Here is a 19,638-nt window from a genome sequence, read left to right as displayed (position 1 = left end):
AAGAGACAGGGAGAGAGGAGAGAGACAGGGAGAGAGGGGAAAGAGGAGAGGAGAGGAGAGAGACACAGAGAGGAGAGAGACAGAGAGGAGAGAAAGAGAGAGACAGAGAGAGAGAGAGAGGAGAGAGAGAGGAGAGGAGAGAGACAGAGAGAGAGGAGAGAGACAGAGAGAGGGGAGAGAGGAGAGAGAGGAGAGGAGAGAGAGAGAGGAAAGAGACAGAGAGGAAAGAGACAGGGAGAGAGGAGAGAGACAGGGAGAGAGAGGGGAGAGAGGAGAGGAGAGGAGAGGAGAGAGACACAGAGAGGAGAGAGACAGAGAGGGGGAGAGAGAGAGAGAGAGAGAGAGAGAGAGAGAGAGGAGAGGAGAGGAGAGGAGAGAGACGGAGAGAGAAAGGGGGAGAGAGAGGGAGAGAGAGGAGAGAGAGAGAGAGAGAGAGAGAGAGAGAGAGAGAGGAGAGAAAATACATTGGCTATTAAAAATAGAAAAGAAAACAGCTAGGGAGAAGCAAAGGGATGAGATGTTTACCTTGTACACAAAGCCCCTGCACTGCACTGTGAATAAATAAAGCGCGCGATTGGCCCTGAGCACGCAAAGGCACGGCAGCGCCTGTGTCAGCGTGGACCTCTAGGGTCAAAGAGGATGTTCGAGCTCACTGGAGTGGCAGCAGAAAAAGCATCCTCAGATTGGCACTGCAGACCAAGTCAGAGTAAGAAGCCTGGAGCCCTGGCCAGTTGGCTGTCCTGACTCATGGGCGTGAGCATGGTTAGGATTTCTCCTTCTGAGCACAGGACTTCACTGGTCCTGAGGGTGTAATCAAAGGGTGGAGTCTCGGTGACCTTGGCCAGCCACCTTTACTCTGCTCCACCCTGACAGGGACACAACAGAAGGCCTTGAACCTGAGCCTCGAGAGCTGCCATTTTGCCACGCGTGAATTCTCCTGGGGCTCAGCTTTTCCCAGAGCCAGCCTTCTGAGAATGAATTGGCACCACGAACAGAGAGAGAAAAAAGATGTAGTGGCAGAGGCTTCGGGGTGGAGGCAGGAGTCGTCCACCCTCCTCCCTTCAGCCCCAGCCCAGCCCCAGCCCATTGTGACCTCCCTGACTGTACCCAGGCCTTTATGACTGTCACCCTGGTAGACTTGTGAGCCAGAGTGACATCCAAAGTGCCCTCAAAGAGAGTGGCAGGTTAGCCAGGCCAGAGCCTGGACCTGGGGTCAGGAACGGGTCACAGGGACCAATGGAGGGGCCCAAACCCCTGGGGCCCTGTGGACACTCCCACCCCCAGCATCCCCAGGCCCCAGTGTCAAGCAGCCATGGAGGGCACCTGGATCAGCCCTGTCAGGGATTTGTGAGGTGGCCTTGTCTGGTCCCCCTTCAGTCCACTCACTCATTAGAGTCTTCCAGACCTTTCCCACCTCCAGGGACAGGGACTGGGGGACCCAGAGTGGGAGGAGAAGCCCCTGGGATGTTTCTGTCAAGTGAAGGGGAAATCCCACGACAGAGAGCTCGAGAGCCAGCAGGGGCCAGACAAGAAGGGGAGGCTGAGGTAGAGTGGGGCTGGCCCCTACATCCAGGGCATGAGCAGGGGCCATCGAGGCAGACAGGGCCCCCCACCTCAGGACCCAGGCCCTGCCCGTGCCCAACGCCACCTCCCAGAGGAAGGGCCACCGCTTCATCCAGACCAGCTCCCACACAGCTTCAGGGAGGGACACTGGGCTCTGCAGAGCAATCCTTTCTGCAGCTGGAGCAGGAGAACCACAGTCTGGTGAGTGCATTCCATAGGCCAACAGGCACTAGCCGCTCCTCAGAACCATAGCTTCCTGCCTGAGAAGCAACCAGGCCAGGCGACCCCCACCTTTCTGCCCCCTCCCCCAGAAAAGGCAGAACCAGGACCTGCGGGAGCAACTGGGAGCCCTCCTGGGGCCAGGGCAGCAGTTCCTGCCTCTCTGCTCTGAGCACTCAAGCTGTACAGCCCTGGCCTGGGTAAGCGGGAGCACGCAGTGTCAGACCCACGCAGCAGCACCTCCAGCTGTCCACAGCCTTGGGCACGACCCAGGGCCTTTCCCACAGTCCCCTGAGTCAGCCACCCGGCCCCTGGAACACAGGGCACCTGTGCAGCTGTTGCGGCAGGAGCTCTGCCCAGGGAAAGAGTCCTTTGTGCGGCAGTCCCAGGTGGGCCCTGGGGAGAGGGGCGTGGCCTGGGGAAGCAGGGAGCACTGTTCCTGTGCCCACACTGCTCCTCCCCATCCAGAGCGAGCTGCAACAGATCCGACTGTCCTTTGAGAGGAAGAAGATGGCCATTACTGAGGTGCCTGCTTGGCCTGTGGTGGGAGGGAGCCTCTGCTACATCCTGTTCCTTGGGTGTGACACAGGCCCCAATTCCCTGCTCCCAGGTGTGGGACGGTGTGGCCGAGGTACACATGGCTCTGAACAACCAGGCCACCGGGCTCCTGGTAGGTCGGACATTAAAGGGCCGTGGCAGGGATGATGGATGGCCACGAGATCCAGTGGGCATGGCACAGTGATGGGTCACTTCCTCTGCCTCCTAGAACCTCAAGAAGGACATCCGGGGTGTGTTAGAGCAGATGGAAGACATCCAGCTGGAGATTCTGGGGTGATGCGGGGACCCCGGGCTGAGCCAGGTCGGGATGGGGTGGAGCCTTCTCTGATCTTCAGTCCCACAGAAGTGGTGGTGCCAGGCGCGGGGCAAGGGCTGCATGCTCCTGACAGTGTGCTTCCCCCAGGGAGAGGGCCCATTGCCGCACTCAGGCAAGGAAGCAGCAGCAGATGATGGAGGTAAGTCCCCACCCCATGCCTGCTCATTCCAGTGTCCCCAACCCCGGAAGTGCTAGGGAGATTATGAGAAGTGGACTTCAGGGGTCAGGTCGCAGGGCTTGAGCCCAGTGGCTGCAGTAGACTGTCCCCGGGAATGGAGGGGAAACAGGCCCAGCTGGGTTGACCCTACAATGGAGTCTGTTTATGGTGGGTACCTCAGGGCTAGGGACCTGCCCTCCCCAGGGTCCCCAAGGTACTGAGGACAGGCTCTGACCCAGCCCCCTCCCTGACAGAAAGGCAGGCCACAGCTGGGATGTTCCGAGGGCCTAAAGGGCCACCTCTGGTAGGTCACTTTCGGGGCAGAGCCCAGTCCTCCAGGATCACCCCCACGGGCATTCCCTACCCCTTAACTGCCGCTGCCTGCAGGCTGCTGGCCTTGAGACTGCTGCTCGGTGCTCTGCTGGCCTGCACAGCGGCCTACGTGTACGTGGTGGACCCCACACCCTTCGAGGGGCTGGTGCCGCCCCTGCTGAGCCGAGCGGCTGTCTGGAAGCTCAGGGCCCTACTGGGTCCCTTCTTGCGCCTGGAGGTGGACGACTTCCTGCCTTTCTAGACCGGAAGCCCAGCGGCCCCAGCAAGGAGAAGGCCAGGTGTCTGGCGCTGCCCCGGGGACCCAGGGGCCTTACTGGTCCTTGCCTACAGCACCACTGCACACAATCCCTACCAGGAGCTGCAGAGAAGGGTAGAGGAGGGGCTAGTCCTGAGGGCTGGGCCTGCAGCTGGATATACAGTCATGACACACTTTGCATGTAAGCTTGTTTCCATGGAAACTGGGGCTTTGTGGGGCAGAGACTTGGAAACTTTGTGAAGCACTCTGGTGGTAGGGGTTGGTGGTGCGGCCCCTGCCTCAGATCCCAGTGTGGGCTTCTACCTGCTCCCCAAAGGCCTCCTGGACCTTGAGGGTGTGGCAGGGTGGTCTTCCCTACGTAACCTGAGGAGTTAGGAGGGTCCTCAGTGCTCTCCTGGGCCACATTCTCCCAAGGACCGTGGAAAAGAGAGCCCTGAATCTGCTGACCCCTTGCCAACTCTGCAGAGGCTCTTGACCCTTCAACCATGGTCCCTGTCTTAACTCAGCCTCCTGGCACTGTCCAAGGCTAAAATCAGGGACCCATATTGCTGGGCAGTGCCGTGGAGGTGAACACAAAAAAAAAAATTTTATTAGGGAAGTTGAGGGAGGGAGATCCTATAGAACAGAAAAGTGTGTGGATCTGTCCCCAGATGGGAGACACAGAACTTCTGCCCAGAAGTGGACCCCAGGACACAGCCCCTGTGTGAAAAGAGGAGTTGGCAGGGGTCTGTTCTGACTCCTCCCAGGGGTACCCAGGCCCACAGGCTTGGGTATTTCCAGAGGTATCATCCTTGGATGCAGAAGACCCAGGTGGGGTCAGAGCAGGCAAGAGGCAGAGACGGGTGGACCAGGTTCATGGTGCACCGGGCTGGCTGGCAGCTCCAGGACGTTAAGGCATCTGTTCAGGGGATTGGGGTCGAGTGGAGGAGCGCAGTGACCTGCGGTTACCTGAGGTGACCTGCGGTGACCTGAGACCCCCACCCCAGCCCAACCCACAGAGGCCTGGGCTCCCCGGGGGAAGTGGCTTAAAGTGCTCGGAAGGGGTGCGGAGGTTGGGGTGAAGGTCATGCTGGTTCCCAGTAGCTCTGAGGCCATCCCCACTGGGGCACTGGACCCCTGCAGCAGGTGGGGGTTCTTCCTGAGGTCACCTGGAGTCAGGGTCCTGGGCCCTGGCAGAATGATCAGTCAAAATGTGGCTGGTTGACAGGGAATGGGCAGGGATCCCCAGGCTATAGCCCAACTCTAAAGCTCGACAGCAGCCTGGTCTTCTGGGTCCCCAGAAGATTGTCCATGGCCCTAGAGCCACCTACTAGTGTCCTGTTAGGGACCTGAGAGGCTGGGGAAAAGGCTGGATGCAGCAGAATGCAGGCGACAAATGGTCCCACGGGGGGCCGCCCCAGCAGCCACGCTCCAGGGACCCCGCAGCGGTGGGTGATCCTCAGGATGGCCAAGGTGGCACAGGTGCAGGCCAGGAGTCCCCCTAGGCGGACCACGCCACCCCCATCCACGGCTACAGCTGCCAATGCGCCCCCTGTTGGCCGATATCCATGAGAGAGAAGCAGAAAGGTGGAAGTCAGCAGTGGGCAGAGCTAAGGGCACCCCCTCCCTGGAACTCGGGACCTACCGAGCCCTCTCCAGCCCTGCTCTGAGCCCAAGCTCAGAAAAACGTGGCTTTTTGACACTCCCTAGTTCCTCCCTTGGCATGGGGTGGGGAAGAGGGCATTCTAAAGTAAAGTAGTTTCTGCAGAGTCCTCAGCCAGGGGTGGGCCTCATGTGCAGCCTCCACTGTATACCTGCTCCACGCCCTTGGTACCTCAAAGTCCCGGGAGGCAGCTGAGGTCCTAGCCTTTCACTAAGCGCCCTGTTGTCTGGCATGACACAGAATGGAAGGGATAGATCTTTGAAACTCACCAGCAGAAGTCCATTACCAACTAGGCCTGACTTGGCATGTCAGCAGAAATGTCCAAGAGGAATGTGCCACCCTGTACCTGTTGGCCAACCCCTTTCCTGAGACCCTCCCCTGTACCCACAGCCATAGCCTTGCCCAAGGAAAGGATCAAAATGATTTTTCCTTTTTTTAATAAAATTATAGATATATAGATGTAAATATAAAAACATAAGACAGACACAATGCAAGCGGACGCTGCCATGTGCTTACTCGGGCCCCTGACGCCAGGGGAAGAGCTGACCCCGCCCTGATGTGCTTTCCAGCTGCGCTGGCCAGACCAGTGCTGGGATGCTTTGGGGTGAGGACTCTCCAGTCTGGCAGGGAACGCCTGAGAGAGGGAGGGGCTCTAGGCCCCACTGGTGCTGGGGCAGCATCTGGCCCCCTCTCTGCCCTGGCCTACCCCAGCCCCCCATCACCTCCCACAAGAGCATAAAGCAGAAGTTAAGGCTTTGATGAAACAGTGGCAGCCGGGCACTAACACATCAGACGTGGCACGGCAGCACAGCATACAGACACAGGGACATGAACCCACCAGCCAGGCAAGACAGGAACAGAGGGAGCTGGGAGCCCTGCTACAGCTGGATTATCTGCCCATCTGTCCATCCATCCATCCCAACCCAGAGCAGGCCAGGGTTATGTGCCCTGCAAAGCACAGGCCTTGCCAAGCAACAAGCGACCAGCTTTGTCAGTGAAAGGCCATGAATTAGGAGCAGCTGGAGAACAGGGCTGAACACCCCATCCAGACAGGAGCGGGCGGGCCCCCGGGACTGTCGGGGACTAGCCTTAGGGAAGGAGGGCAACGGGGAGCAGGGCTGAGCTTGGCTGATGACGGAGGCAGTCCCGGTCCCCATCACAGCCCACAGCCTTAGATCTGTCTGCCCTGTGAGTACTAGGTAAGTAGATGAACAGGCAGAGGCTGGGCGGAGCACAAGCTTGTGAGGCAAGGCTTTCTTTCCTGGTGACGTGTCCACAGCAGGCTTGGGTAGCCCCCTCCCTGGGGCAGAGAACTTGATAGGGTTGGGGAGCTACTGTGGGGGTCCTGGTCCCCGTGGAATCACAGCAGATGAGTGGTGGTCAGTTCTCACACCGAGATTTCGTACGTAGTCCCACCCACGCCGGACACCTTCTTAACCAGCGTGTGCCGGGCAGGGCTGGCGTTGGGCCCCATGGGGCTGGCAGCAGGCCCCAGACGGGCCATGCCTGGGGACTGCCCGTTAAGCTTACTTGGGGGGGTCTTCAGCTGAGGGTGATCCCTGCATCAAAACAAGCACATACACATACATGCACACACAGTGAACACGGGACAGTGGGTGATAGGACACATGTAGATGTGGACTGGAGCGCTGTGTCCTAGAACCTGCACAGTCCTTGTCCTTAGGTTTATGCTGTCACAGGACAGACATTTCCAGAACTGCTGTCACCCTCAGGGGTACACTGATCTCTCCAAGTTGGATCAGCCAACAGCCAAAGAGCAGCTAGCCTGAGCTGCTGGGCCCTCCCTGCCCACTGGGATTGAAATTGGGAAGCCTAGTAGTGGACACACAGCTCTCTCACTAGTCTCTCAAAAAAATCAGGGGTTCCACTCCTATCCCCCGGCCTGGCCAGAGCTACTACTGTTTCCCGAGGAACGCCCCATGGAACCTTTGTAGCCCCACAGCTTAAACAGAGTCTCCTCCCAGGCCTCATCTGAGGCCAAGACAACGAAGCCAGGGCCTGGGTCCCACCGCCCTTCACTACTAAGCATGGAGGCTCCTGCTAATCTGGGGCTGCATGCTCGGTGGACGTGAGTTGTGGTGAGGCAATCCCCCAGTCTCAGCATGCCTGGGAAGGTAGGGTCCACATCCCCAAGTGAAGCTCTAGGAGAGCTCTGAGCAAAAGCTGTGCCAGTGTCCTCCACGTGCACACTGCACCAGGGCCCAGGACCTAGAGACAACCTATGGGTCTCCGGACGGAGCAGGGAGGGCCAGGTCATGAGGGGCCCCGCAGGAGAAACCATCTACACTCCTGGGCACCCACCTCTGCATAGCCAGTGAGGGCTGCCGCTCGGGGAGGTCTGTATGGATGAAGGCGACGGCCTTGGAGCCTGTGTAGGAGGGCGATCGGGGGGTGCCTGGTGGGGAAGGCAGGCCCTGACGGGCAGGCGACCTGTGTGACCCGCTGCCAGGCCGGGGTCCCGGGGCATTGTTGTTGGCCTGGTCAGCCTGCAGGGAGGAGGAGGATGTGCGAGGCGCCCGGCTCACGGAGCTCGACAGTGAGGACAATGAGGTCTGCAGGGCAGGATTGCGGGCACCACCAAAGCCAGGCCCAGCCACGAGGTCGTCCCTGGAGCCATAGCGCAGCACAGAGCCACGGGGACCTTCCGTTAACACACTGGCCTGTTGCAGGCTGTAGGAGCTGGGTGTGTCATAGACACCAGAGTCGCCAAAGAGTGAGTCAGTCTGGGAGCGCAGCAGCCGTTCACGCTCTTCTCTGTCCTTGCGCTCCTGGATCGATGCCATGATGGTCCGAGACAGGTTGTCATAGCGCACAGGAGAGGGCTCCCTAGGCCGGGGACCCAGCACAGGGCTGAAACTGCGGGGTGGGGGCCGTGGTGGATCTGACGGCCCAGGGTGCAGGTAGGGTGAATGGTAGCCAGCCATACCAACAGAGGGGTGTGTGGGGCATGCGTGGCCACTGGGTGAGCCAGGGTTAAGTAGGCTGTCATATGACAGGCTGCCATTTCGGTTGGGCAGTGCATGAGGAGCAAAGAGAGCACGGTGGGGTGTAGGGGGCCCACCTTCAGAGCGCAGTGGCTGTAAGGTCATGTGGTCCCCACCCCGCCGACCGGCAGCCTTAAGACTCAGGGAGCGTAAGGCACCTGAGAAGGCATCAGCGGCGTTGGGTGGGGAGGGGGGGTAGGTAGGATGCAGACCACCAGGCCCGTGGTCTGGGAGATCCAGGCTGGGCTCAGATACGAAGTCTAGACTGTGGGTGCTGTCATCTGTCCGAGTAAGGGAGTCGGGACCTGGGACCTGTGGAGCACAGGGTATTCTCACGCTGTATACACCTCACCTCTCACCTGACCCTACAGCACCAAGAACTCTGAGGCTGTGATTCAATACAGCAGCCATGGAAGCAAGGGCAACTAATCCAATCTAGAGATCAGGGGGTTCCCATCCCTGCCCTCAACATCCCCACAGTGCCTACTACAGATGGAAGTGAGGACAGAAGAGTTGGCATGGTGATCCCAGAATTTACCTCCAAAGGGGAAGCTGGTGTGGGGCCTGCTTCTACCCACAATCACTAAAAGGCTGCACAGACCCTTCCTACGGTGGCCAACAGTGGGGCTTTGTCGTAGAAGGCCAGAGCAGGCTTCTCCAGACACAAGGCCTCCAGAGCGGCCACGGCCATGGCCACACCACAGGTAGAGGGGCTTCTTTAGTCTCTGTGACTAGACTTGAGCTACAGGCCCCTCACATTCCAAAGCCTGTAAGAATAACTTGCCCTGGTGCACTCAAACAGCTGTATGAAATCCTTTCTGGGGTGAAGTCAGTCGTAAGGTGGTGACACAGGGTGTCCAAAGCCCATCCTAATCCACACAGCTCTCCTGCTGGGCAGCAGGGCTACCACACTGTACCAGGATGGGCCTTGCCTGTAGAGCCCATGCTCTCTCTCATCCCAGAGCCGCTCTACATGTGTACAACAGTCTAGAGGATGGCAGCTTTGGGAACACTCGGGGTTCTAGATCATTCCACAGGCTGCTCCATGGTGCTGACTGTTCCACGGTGATAGACAAAGAAGTACTTAACTCATGAAACAAATGTGCTTTCTCAAACAAACCTCCAATTCTTCTGAGGGCTCCCGTGGGCCTCACAGAATGACTAATGGTGGAATTCCAGACATCCTAATGGCTAGAGGAGGAAGCTGTCCTGGTCTGTGGGCAATGCCAGCACAGAAGCAGAGATGCCAGGCCAAAGCGGTCTCACCTGCTCCCCTCCGAGGGAGCCCAGCTCAGCATACCCAGAGGCTGCAGTCCTGCCAGCATGCACAGGACACCTCTGTGACATGTATGGTCTTGTCGGGAGCACAAGCATGGGAACAGGACACCATGACCAAACAATGCTCTCCCCAGGGACAGACCGTTTCCAGGGACAGATCCCTCCCAGGGATGAGGTCTTCCCAGAGGTGGGCTGTCCTTCCTAGAGGCAGAGCCTGGACTTACCTGCTCACTAGGTCCACAAAAGGGTGTCTTGGGAGCAGAGGAGAAGGCTGGCCGGAACTTATACATGGCTGGCGTTGGGGGGCTGGTCCTCTGGACCGACAGGGCACTCTCTGAGAAGAGGGACCACAGTCATGGAGTGACACAAAAGCCAGCCCGTGTCCCTTTCCTCAGCTGCCCTCCACCTCACCAGCACTGCCAGGTCTTGGGGTCTTCAGATCTCTTCCAAAGGTACCAGTCTCTATCTTGGGGGGCAGTGGAGGTCCCAGGTCCAGAGGCTTCTCATCCAGCTGGTCTAGACTGCCCTTGGACTAAGGAAGAGGGAGCAGCGGTAGGTGAAGTCTTGAGACAGGGTTTCTCTGTTTTATCCTGGGTGTCCTAGAACTCGCTTTGTAGACCAGGCTGGCCTTGAACCCACAGATCCACCTGCCTCTGCCTCCTGAGTGCTGGGATTAGACATATGCCACTAATACTTTTCTTCCTGTGGCACATGCATAAAGCCTTTCCAGGCCTGCTACCTCTTCTTCCTGTCCCCACCCCTACACCCCCAGTCCCACTCACACACCATTACTGTTCCAGTCCAGACCCCCACCTTGCTGCGGCCAGCTTTCAGCCCATTGTCGCTAAGTTTGACCTTGAGGGGCACAGCTCGGTCCAGGAGCTCAGGCCTCAGGAAGGGTGGCTTTAGGCTCACGGAGAGCGGCATCCTCGGAGGTTCCACCACATACCTGCATCAGGGTAGAGAGGTTAGTGGCCAGAGAAACAGACCAGAACGAACAAGGGCAGGGCCAGCCCCACCTAGCCAGAGCAGAAAGGAACCAGGCTGAGGGTCCGAGGCTGCCCACCCCACACCCAGAACAGCCTCTTGTCCCCCTGCCCAGGCCGGGCCTCACCGGGGCGCCAGGGGACTGCATAACACGTGCTCCACGTTCCCATAGCAGCCTCGGGTGAAGGGATTCACACCCCCGCGGAACTTCCCAGTCACCTGTGGACATGGGTCCCCTCAGCCAGCCTGACCACCCAGGACAGGCAGAGAGACAGGCAAAGGTAGGTAGGGTCCTTAGAAGAGGTCTTCATGGAGGCAGTGTGGGCAAAGTGGCCCAACAGTGCCCTCTACCCAGGTTACCCTCGCCTGCCCTTACAGGAAGCTATAGCATTCCCGGGCCCCGAGGTGTTGGTGGCCGCAGTGTCCATGGGTTGCAAGTATGCAGTGGGCTGGGCAGCCACGGCCCCACTCCTGAGCCCCTCCTCCCACCGCTGCCTGAGTAACCTCCCATGAGGGTCCCTGAGACCCAGCCCACAGGGTTGGCACCTGCTCGTTGGTGGTGCGCCCCCGAGTGACCAGTACCACGTGGAAGCCAGTGAGACCGATGACAGGAATGAAGAAAAGGCCGGCCACACACATGACGGCCATGCTGGCCTGTTAAGGCCAACGGTTGAGGCAAGAACAGGAAGACCCCCCTCCCCCCACTACAGTGGCAGTTCTTGTGGCCCTCTCTCATCTAAGCACAGCGACTGTTCTGGAAGACCCATGTACCCACTGACCCCCCAGAACATGCTGCCGAGGGCTGGACCGTGTGAAAATAAGGATACGTGATGGTGGTGTGGGCGGCTCCCAGCCCCTCTGAGTGATTGAGCACGTACAGTAGGCCGAAGGCCACCACCCCCACCATGTGTGCGCTGAGCGACAGCAGGAACAGGAAGAAGTAACGGTAGTTGCGGCGTCCAATGCAGTTGTTGACCCAGGGGCAGTGATGGTCAAAGTCCTGGCAGGGGCAGTGTGTCAGAATGCACGGAGGGTAGGACCTGGGCACGGGGACTGGTGGGGGGAGGGGCGGGGTGGTCACCTCCACACAGTTGTCACAGACGCTGCAGTGCGAGCAGCGGGGTGGACGGTAGAAGTGGCACGTTGCGCACCACTTCATGCGGACCTGGATGCCCCGCACATCCACGTTCTTGTACAGTGGGGCCCGGAAGTCATCCTCCTTGTCCTCGTCTTCGTCCGCTGAATGTCAGGAGCCCAGGGGGGTGGCAAGGGCACAGGAAGTGAGTTTCCTAGCAGGAGAGGACCTCTGCCCAGCCCACCCACTGTGAATCCCAAATCAGCCACTTACACTCTAGTGACTAGAAGCAGAGGAGCCACCCTACACAGGGCCCTACCTCGGGGGAAGACTCCAGGGTCCATGAAGGTAGCCATGCTGAAGTTGGCCAGGACAAAGAGGAAGAGGAGGCCATTGTAGACAGGGATAGCTGGAGACACAGCTCTCGTCAACCATGGGCACCTGCCGTGGACGGTGGCAGAGAGCCGGGGGTGAAGGAGGCAAGGTCAGAATTTTGAGACGCAGCCGGGCCCGCCAGGCAGGCACAAGCAGATCTTAGCCGTCACTACTCCTCGGCTGTGGCCATTATGTTCAGTGTAAGCTCCTGGTACTAGCTCCAACCCTGGCAGCCCCGGGGCCCCTGTCTGGAGCACACTTCACGACTGAGGAACTTACTTGGAGAGGCCCATTAGCCTAGGGCACAGGATTGGGGTGGCCAAGGAGCTAAGCTGACCTACCTGCAACTTACCCTGACTACCACCCTCCTGAGGGATGCAGCAGGAGTGAGAACTCACAGGCCAGGTACCCGGCAGCCCGAGCCAGGCCATGCCAGAGCTGCGGGGACACGGACGCTTCAGCAGGGCACTTGCTGAGGAATGGAGAAGAGTCCCAACCCTGCTTCAGCCAGGGATGGGTACATTCTCCTTGGTGTGGAGGGTACAGCTCTAGTCCTGGCAGACCCTTCTTTTTTGTTTTTGTTTTTTTGTTTGTTTTTCGAGACAGGGTTTCTCTGTGTAGCCCTAGCTGTCCTGGAGCTCACTTTGTAGACCAGGCTGTCCTCGAACTCAGAAATCTGCCTGCCTCTGCCTCCCAAGTGCTGGGATTAAAGGCATGCGCCACCACTGCCCGGCTGGCAGACCCTTCTTTTGGGTTTGCTACCTTGTTTGCCAGGTGGTAGTACAGATGGCTAAGACACTGGAAAGGCACCCGCTCTACCCTTCTGATCTCCCACCGCCCACAGCACTTGCAGCCAGGGCTTCCCTTCTGACCCCATTTTCTAAGAAGCCTTCCAGAAGGTGTAAAGTGCATCTCTGTAACTTCATAGCAAGAGCTTTGCACATCTGCCTCAGCCCTCACAGGGCCTCCCCAGAACCCCCTCTCCAGAGACACGCTGCGCCTTGAACCCCCGTCCTGACTCTGCAGTGGCTACTGAAGTCCACCCTCTGTGTTCAAGAACCTTCACTGGCCTCAGGAAAGTGTTTCCTTCCGTGTCACTGGCTGCTGAGACAGGTGGTGGGGTACACATGGGGTGGGGGGAGTAATTTCCTGGTCCTTTGTGGAGCCGGGCGAGTGGGGCTTCCCTCACGGTTGCCCTGACCGCAAGATGGAGCGATGGTGGCCGCCTGCAGAACCTGAAGCTACCCGCCACCCGAGTGCACGGTCCACGCTGTGCGCCCACGCCTGCCTTGGCCAGGAGCCAGGCCCGCCGCCCCAGCAACCACCTCCATGGCAGCAGAACTATTTTTAGTGGAAAGCAAGAGGCTATTTAAAGCTCCTGCTTCCCACGGCAGCACCCTCTATGGGGCCAGCAGCCATGATACCCCATCCTCTTCCCTGGACATACGCAGGACAACACAGGCCACACCCATGAGAGGCCAGCCAGAGACGGCACCCTGCCTGCCTGCCTTGAGCACTCACTCTATATTCCCCATTTCTGACACAGATGACACAGACAACATGTCTGTGACCTCCAATCCATGCTGCTCAGCAAAGCCACAGTGGCGCCCTACGATGAGCTTCACAGCCCAGCAGGGAAGAACTCAGTAGGCAGGAGAGACACCTGAGTGAAGCAGTCAAGCCTTCTAGGGATGGGGTGCCCTCCAGCCTGACTTGGAAGAACACACCAGCTCCCTGTGCTGTCCCATGCTACAAAGCCAAAAGCATAATGTCAAACCCTAGCGCCACCTGCAGAAATAGTGAGGGTCGCAGGGGTGCTGTAAAGGGGAGATGGGGAGGAAGCAGGTGGGTGTCCATGGAAGACCAGGCCTCGATGGACTCGGGGTCAGTCCTGAAAAGAACCTCTCTAACATGACGTGCCGTGCCCTTGGTTTTCCTCACCAGACGTGGACACAGCTGGTGTCCTTCCTATAAACAAGAAGCTGAAGCCCACGGGCACTGGGGTCACACTGCCTCCTAGTTTTCACTTGGGCTAGCCTCGGAGGTGCACTACCTATAAAGTAGAAAGGGGCTAGCTCCCAGGACTTGAGTGTTCCCCCAGCAGGCAGCCTGCATTCCTGTATTGCCTGCCTAGCTCCTTAGCGGACCATGTGGGCCAGACTGCTGCCCTGAGGAGCAAGGGGGCAGCCCTGAGCCATGGTTGGCAGTTTGCCCTGGTAGGGCACCTCAGTGGTATGGAGGTACTGGACAGCCTCTGTACAGCGTGAGCAAGCGCCACCTGCATAAACATAGCAGGGCCGGGCATGTGTGAGTGTGTGTGTGTGTGCGCGTGTGTGTGTGTGCAGGCGCGCGCGCGCATGTGTGTGTGTGTATGTGTGTGTGGGCACGCGTGTCTGTGTGTGTGTGCGTGTGTGTGTGCAGGCGTGTGTGTGTGTGCAGGCGTGTGTGTGTGTATGTGCGTGTGTGGGCACGCGTGTCTGTGTGTGCGCGCGGGCACGCGTGTCTGTGTGTGTGCACGCGGGCGTGTGTGTGTGCATGTGTGTGCAGGCGTGTGTGTATGTGTGTGCGTGTGTGTACGCACACGCGCACATACACACACACACACATGCACGCACAGGATCTGTGCCAGAGGGCCTGGTGCACTTTGAGCTGGAGTCCAGTCACTGTCCTTGTCTCTAAGCCCCTAGAGCTTGACCTGGGTCCAGGACCAAGCATTTGTCCTTGCTAGGCCTCCCGACTAGGGTCTGGATAAGGTCTCCACTTAGAAAGCCTGTGTGCTGGGACAGGGCTGTGGGGGAGCACTGCACATACTGGCACATGCAGAGACACACAGGCACCCTCCATGGCACATGTATGGAGGCATGGAAGCACAAACTCACAGCTTATAACCATTCCACGTGTGTGAACAACGAACAGCTGCAGACACAGGTACACTCAGGAAGACTTGTATGGAGACACTGTGGGCACATACACCATACAGACAGACACACCTGCACATTTGCTCATGCCCAGAGACATGTGAATGTGGGCACTTGTGCAGACACCCACGTGGCATCCTCCTCTCAGTTAGGTCTAACCCTGGTCAGCTGCCCACTACCATGGGACTCAGGCAAGCCTCTGCCTGCCTGTGCTTCCCACTGCCCCCAAGTACAGGGCAAACCTGAGCATACACAGGGACCTCTGAAGCCTGAAAGGATGTGTGAGGACACAGACACAGGAGAACATTCCAGGACGCGCCAGCTTTCCCAGGGGATGCTGTAGGCAGGAGCACCAGGTACTTGTGTGTTTAGCCCTCGGCTTAGTTTTAGTGCTTGCTTGCCTACAGAGTCCATCCTCTGCAGCCTGGGCCTGAAACACACCTGGCAGCCCCACACGGCCTCCAGGGGGCCGGCTGGAGCAGGGCGGATTCTAGGCATCTGGCCTTCAGTGAGCAGGAAGGCTCTACCTGCTACTTTCCTAAAGACCCTTTCCTGGTTGGCGCAAGCCCTGCTGAGGACTGGGTGTGTGTGCTCGTGCATAGATGCATTCCTAGCTCGGAGCTCCGAGCCCCCCCCCCCTGCGGGGGTCTGAACAGTCGCTCAGGCAAGGACACAAGCCATCACTATGTGCCCCACCCAAGTGAAGGTCTGGAGCCCCACATAGGCCAGCAGAGAGACACCACCCACGGAGGGGGTGACTTCAGGGACAGAATATCTGACAAAAACCAGATGTGGAATGGAAAATTTTTACTCAGACATTTTATTTTAATCAAGTTCTTCATTAACACTCTCTAACATCACCCAGGGCCCACAAAGGCAGCCACTCAGCCTGGTCATCCGGGCACTCTGGAGTACTGAGCAGCTACACCCACCTGCCTTACCCCTAGACATCTGGACAGAAAGAGCAACAGGCTCAGAAGTGCAGTCATTTGTCACAAGCAGGACACCCAGCAGGAGAAGGCACAGAGTTTTCAAACCTAGTCCGCCTCCCACGATACTCCAGTCACCGCTTTCTACCCAAGTCCCCACGGCTACCAGGGCCAGAGCCAGACTGTCTACTGTCTCAGACTGGGCTAAGCACGCAGAGAGCTCAGGCTCACCTGAACCCAGCTCTACCACCCTCGGTGCCCCAATGGCCTACCACAGCTCTAGGGTTAGCCGCCTAACGGCAATCCCCAGCCTCCACCATGCATTATCCATGTCCTTTGAAAAATGGATATGAGGGGTAGCCTGGCTTGAAGGAAGCCGTTGGACCCATCCCAACACCAAACCCAGCTTAGCACTGTACCACAGAGAGACACACACCAGTAGAAGCCCAGGAGGGTTCCTGGGAGAGAGGCTCACTCTCCCATCCTATCTCCAAGTTGTTCATCCCAAATCCCACCCTGCCCACCCCCAGCCTGTCCTGGAAAAGTGTGTCTGCTGCACCTACACCCTCTTGGTGAGCGGGAGGAGGGCCGGTCCTTCAGTCCTAGGCTCCCCTTCTTGACTGACCCAATTCTCCTTGGGACCTTGAGAGAAGTAGTTCATACTCACAGAGAGGAGATATAAGGGTCACGTACCCCAGGTAAAGTTTCAGGACCTGATAAAGACCCCAAAGGTAGGCTGAGGAACCACATTCTTTTCTTGGTGTCTGAGGTGTCAGTGGGCTGGGTCGGAAACAGGGCAGGAGGAAGGCACGGCACTGAGAGAAAAGGGATCCTATCTTGAAAAATACACCTCCTCCAGGCTGGCCACCAGACCAGCCTGGGCCCTGGCATAGCCCAAATAGGCACAGCTGTCCAGCAGAGCCTTTGAGAACAGGGCCAGCTGAGTGGGCAGTCTGCTCAGCCTTACCCACATCTCGGGGACTCACCGGGTACAAGGGGCAGACGAGGTTGCACACTGACTGAACGGGGCCAAGTCATGCCCACTACAGAACCAGTTCAAGCCAGAGAGGCTGTCCCTTAAAGAGAATCCCAAGCCTCAGAGCTCTAGCTTCAAGAACACAGAGCAAGCACTGCCCAGGAAAACGGGAGCAACCTCAGACACCAAAGTGTGGGGCTGAGTCAAGTGCCCAGGAAGCACCACAGAAGGACCCTGTGAAACTACTCAAGTTCTCTGAGGAGAGGAACACAGGGGGAGAAGACTTCAATTTCTCTTAAAACTTGTATCCCCATATTACATGTCTTAATTTTAGAGTTATGTCCTGAGACACCCTCCCTGCACTGAAACAGAACCCCACTCCAAACCTCTGGAAGACAGAATTTTCCAAGATGTGTCCCCTCCAGTCTTAGCTCCCCAAACCCTTCCCTTATCCCACAGTCCACGACATCTGAGTGACAAGAACACACAGGTCTCTCTGCAGCCAGAAATATGCCCGTCCACACAGGCCTTTTTTAAACTTGCTCTTTGCAGGCGGTGGCACCCACCCAACCCCAGCCTCCAGGTAAGGACTCCTCCCACAGCAGGCACTGAATTCAGACTCCTACAAAGTGGAAACGGTGGCTCAGGCTCCTTACATCTGAGACTGCCCCACCTGGAAACAAATGGCCATCCCTTTGGTCAACTGAGTTATGGCAAGGCTTTGGAATTGTAGAAAAAAACGAGTGGTCAGAGACTCTCAAGACTGACCATTAGAAAGAACCCCATGACCTATGAGCCAGCCCGCGTCAAGAAATGGAGGCTGTTGAGTGCCAGGCTGGCAGAGTACTCCTGCCCCACGACTGTTGCCTAGCTTCTGAGGTCTTTTGTGCCCCAGACCTCTCAGTGTTGTGTTCGGGGAGGGCAGAGGGCCCTGAGTAGGCTGGAGTGGCAGGTCATGGCTGTGGGGCAGGCCACACCTACGCCGAGAATCACAGAAATAAGTTGATTTTACAAGCTGGCTGCGACGAGGGGGCTCACAGCTCCTACTCCCCCCTCCCGCGCCAGGAAGGCTGGTGTCTGTAGGTGACACGCGTCCCCCTCCACAGCCCCGAGGGAACGAAGGGCTGCAACCACACCCAGGGCCTGCGAGAACGCTCAGAGGCCGGCATTCACCTGTCCGCGCTTCCCGGACGGACGCAGCCCTTCGCCGCAACCTGCTGATCCTCCCGGCCCGCCGTCGCCCCCGTGGGGCACGTGCGCCCACTCGCCCCCCGAACCCCGCTGCTCCCAGGCTCCGGACCCCGCGCCGACTCACGTGAATACGAAGAAGAGTGTGCTGGAGCCAACCAACAGCGCGGCGGCCGTGGCCACCGGGATGTACTTGGCGGGTTTGAGGCGCGTCCCGGGGCTGCGGGGCATCCTGGGCGCCGCGCCGCCGCATCCCTCCCCGGGCCGGGCGGGCGGGGCCGGCCGGGTCGGGCCGGGGTCGGGCGCGCGGGCTGGACGCGGCGCTGGATCCGCGGCAGCGGCCGTGGAGGAAATCCCACCCCACGGGCGGCGGCGGCGCGCTGATGTCAGCGCGCCCCTTAAGGTGGACCCGGCGGCAGGGCCGCGGCGGGGGCGGGCCGAGGGCGGAGCGCCGGGCGGCCAACTCCTCTTTTGCGGGGTAGCCCGACGCCCCACGCACGCGCAGCGACCATCTGGACCGGCAAGACAACGGGAAGCATGTTCTTTTTTCGCTTTCTTTTCTTTCTCTCTTCCTTTTTTTTTTTTTTTTTTTTTTTTTTTTTTTTTGTCCTTGCTGCCGCAGGCCCTAACCCGAGAGCTTTCTTGGACCTACATGCTCCCCAAGCGCCGTCTCGGGACAGGCTTAAGGTCCGCTGACAGTCACTGGGGTGTGAGGGAGATTGCTATGACAAGGTAGGGGTATCATGGTTATCCAAACCATAGCCAACTCTCAGCGCTCCACACACTAAGAGTTAGGTCATCGAGTTCCTGTCTGCCTGGCCTTGACTAGAAAGGCTGCGCATGCTCACCACCGGCGGGGAAGCCCACCTGCCCGCGCCAGGACGCAGCAGCTTAAGGTGGACCGGCCTTCCAAGGATGCTGCAAGCTAGGCATCTGCATTGGCTCCCCCTGGCACAGCAGTCTTAGTGTTTTGAGTAAGAACACGGTCAAACTCCATTGCTTGCCTTAGCCACTCCACAAGGTAGCAACATCCACTTTGAAGCCTATTGAGGGCCTGGACAGTGTGCTGGCTGGCGCTTCCCCAGCGTCGTCCACCCCGTCCACCCCTTCCCAGATCGAGGGCCTTCTTCCCTTGGCTGCTGCTGTGTCCTGCACAGCCAGAACCCAGAGTCCCGCAGCCACCTTCTCCCTATAACACTGCTTGAAAGCCTGGGGGCTCCTTGGATGACCCACAGTGCCTTAATGTAGACACAGCTTTTCCACACCATAAGTGTGGATTTTCTCTCGGATTTCTGTTCTGTTGGTCATTCCATGTCATCAGACGCAGCTCAGGGTCACCAAGAGTTCTGGCAGCGCTGGTCAGATAAGCAGTGATGTAACCGCACAGTGGAGAGCAGAGTGGATACAAACTCCTCCCAGCTATCCCTCTGCAATAGGCACACAATTCGGTTACATTTACTTGACCTGTAGCCTGGACTTTAACCTTGTCCTAGGGCCTTCAGGAGGCTCCACAACTCAGCTCCCCACTGCAGAGCTCCTTTGGGACTCCTCTCATGTTGTATGTAGGGTATCAAGTCAGCCACACTACTGCCACAGCCTTGTAGGAAAATAGCAAACATGGTCATGGAAGAGACTCCAGAAGTTTTAGGTGGGGCAGATGTAGCTGCTGAGGCCAGAGCCCAGTGTGATATGGTACCTTTCTTCCTGAATTGGGCTGGCAAGGCGGCAGGGAGCTTGGGCACTGAGGCCCAGGCAGATCTCAGAGCAGAAGAGGGCCTGAAACACTAGTGTAGAGTGGCAGCCAGGCCGTTGGAGGGACAAAGCAGCACTCCCGCAAGGACACCAAATTCCCATGCTTTCAGC

At 58.4% G+C, this 19,638-nt stretch overlaps 2 protein-coding genes across 3 annotated transcripts; one reads left to right on the top strand and one right to left on the bottom strand.

Moving 5' to 3' along the window:
- Positions 1–1,236: 1,236 nt before the first annotated feature.
- Ccdc188 (coiled-coil domain containing 188) lies at positions 1,237–3,928 on the top strand. The gene is made up of 9 exons (XM_052158328.1): positions 1,237–1,764; positions 1,875–1,982; positions 2,070–2,171; positions 2,251–2,307; positions 2,393–2,452; positions 2,549–2,613; positions 2,744–2,795; positions 3,068–3,117; positions 3,201–3,928. The coding sequence occupies exons 1-9, from the start codon at positions 1,237–1,239 to the stop codon at positions 3,385–3,387; spliced, it is 1,209 nt and encodes a 402-aa protein (XP_052014288.1). The 3' UTR covers positions 3,388–3,928.
- A 143-nt stretch (positions 3,929–4,071) lies between these two features.
- On the bottom strand, positions 4,072–18,156 carry Zdhhc8 (zinc finger DHHC-type palmitoyltransferase 8). 2 transcript variants are annotated; one of them, XM_052158325.1, is made up of 11 exons: positions 17,903–18,156; positions 11,709–11,830; positions 11,396–11,553; positions 11,142–11,314; positions 10,861–10,963; positions 10,442–10,533; positions 10,141–10,276; positions 9,739–9,859; positions 9,552–9,661; positions 7,367–8,361; positions 4,072–4,933 (listed from the first exon to the last, which is right to left on the bottom strand). In XM_052158325.1, exons 1-11 carry the CDS (start codon positions 18,004–18,006, stop codon positions 4,723–4,725), a joined length of 2,325 nt encoding a protein of 774 aa, XP_052014285.1. In that variant the 5' UTR covers positions 18,007–18,156; the 3' UTR covers positions 4,072–4,722. The 2 variants fall into 2 exon arrangements, with proteins under 2 accessions (XP_052014285.1, XP_052014286.1); XM_052158326.1 differs by lacking the exon at positions 4,072–4,933 and adding an exon at positions 5,465–6,603 and having other exon boundaries at positions 17,903–18,155.
- Between the last annotated feature and the right edge of the window lie 1,482 nt (positions 18,157–19,638).

This window comes from Apodemus sylvaticus, chromosome 15 (genome assembly GCF_947179515.1).
Source record: "Apodemus sylvaticus chromosome 15, mApoSyl1.1, whole genome shotgun sequence".
NCBI classification, from domain to species: Eukaryota; Metazoa; Chordata; class Mammalia; order Rodentia; family Muridae; genus Apodemus; species Apodemus sylvaticus.
This window is presented reverse-complemented; position numbering and strand designations above follow the sequence as displayed.

Excerpts from the sequence above, each read along its gene's own strand:
- Ccdc188 (XM_052158328.1), top strand. The coding sequence starts at position 1,237 with ATGGAGGGGCCCAAACCCCTGGGGCCCTGTGGACACTCCCACCCCCAG. Across the intron at positions 1,983-2,069 it reads GCTGTACAGCCCTGGCCTGG|TCCCCTGAGTCAGCCACCCG; the intron begins GTAAGCGGGAGC and ends CCTTTCCCACAG. Across the intron at positions 2,172-2,250 it reads CCTTTGTGCGGCAGTCCCAG|AGCGAGCTGCAACAGATCCG; the intron begins GTGGGCCCTGGG and ends CTCCCCATCCAG.
- Zdhhc8 (XM_052158325.1), bottom strand. The coding sequence starts at position 18,006 with ATGCCCCGCAGCCCCGGGACGCGCCTCAAACCCGCCAAGTACATCCCG. Across the intron at positions 11,554-11,708 it reads CCCTGGAGTCTTCCCCCGAG|CGGACGAAGACGAGGACAAG; the intron begins GTAGGGCCCTGT and ends CCTGACATTCAG. Across the intron at positions 11,315-11,395 it reads TCTGTGACAACTGTGTGGAG|GACTTTGACCATCACTGCCC; the intron begins GTGACCACCCCG and ends TGCCCCTGCCAG.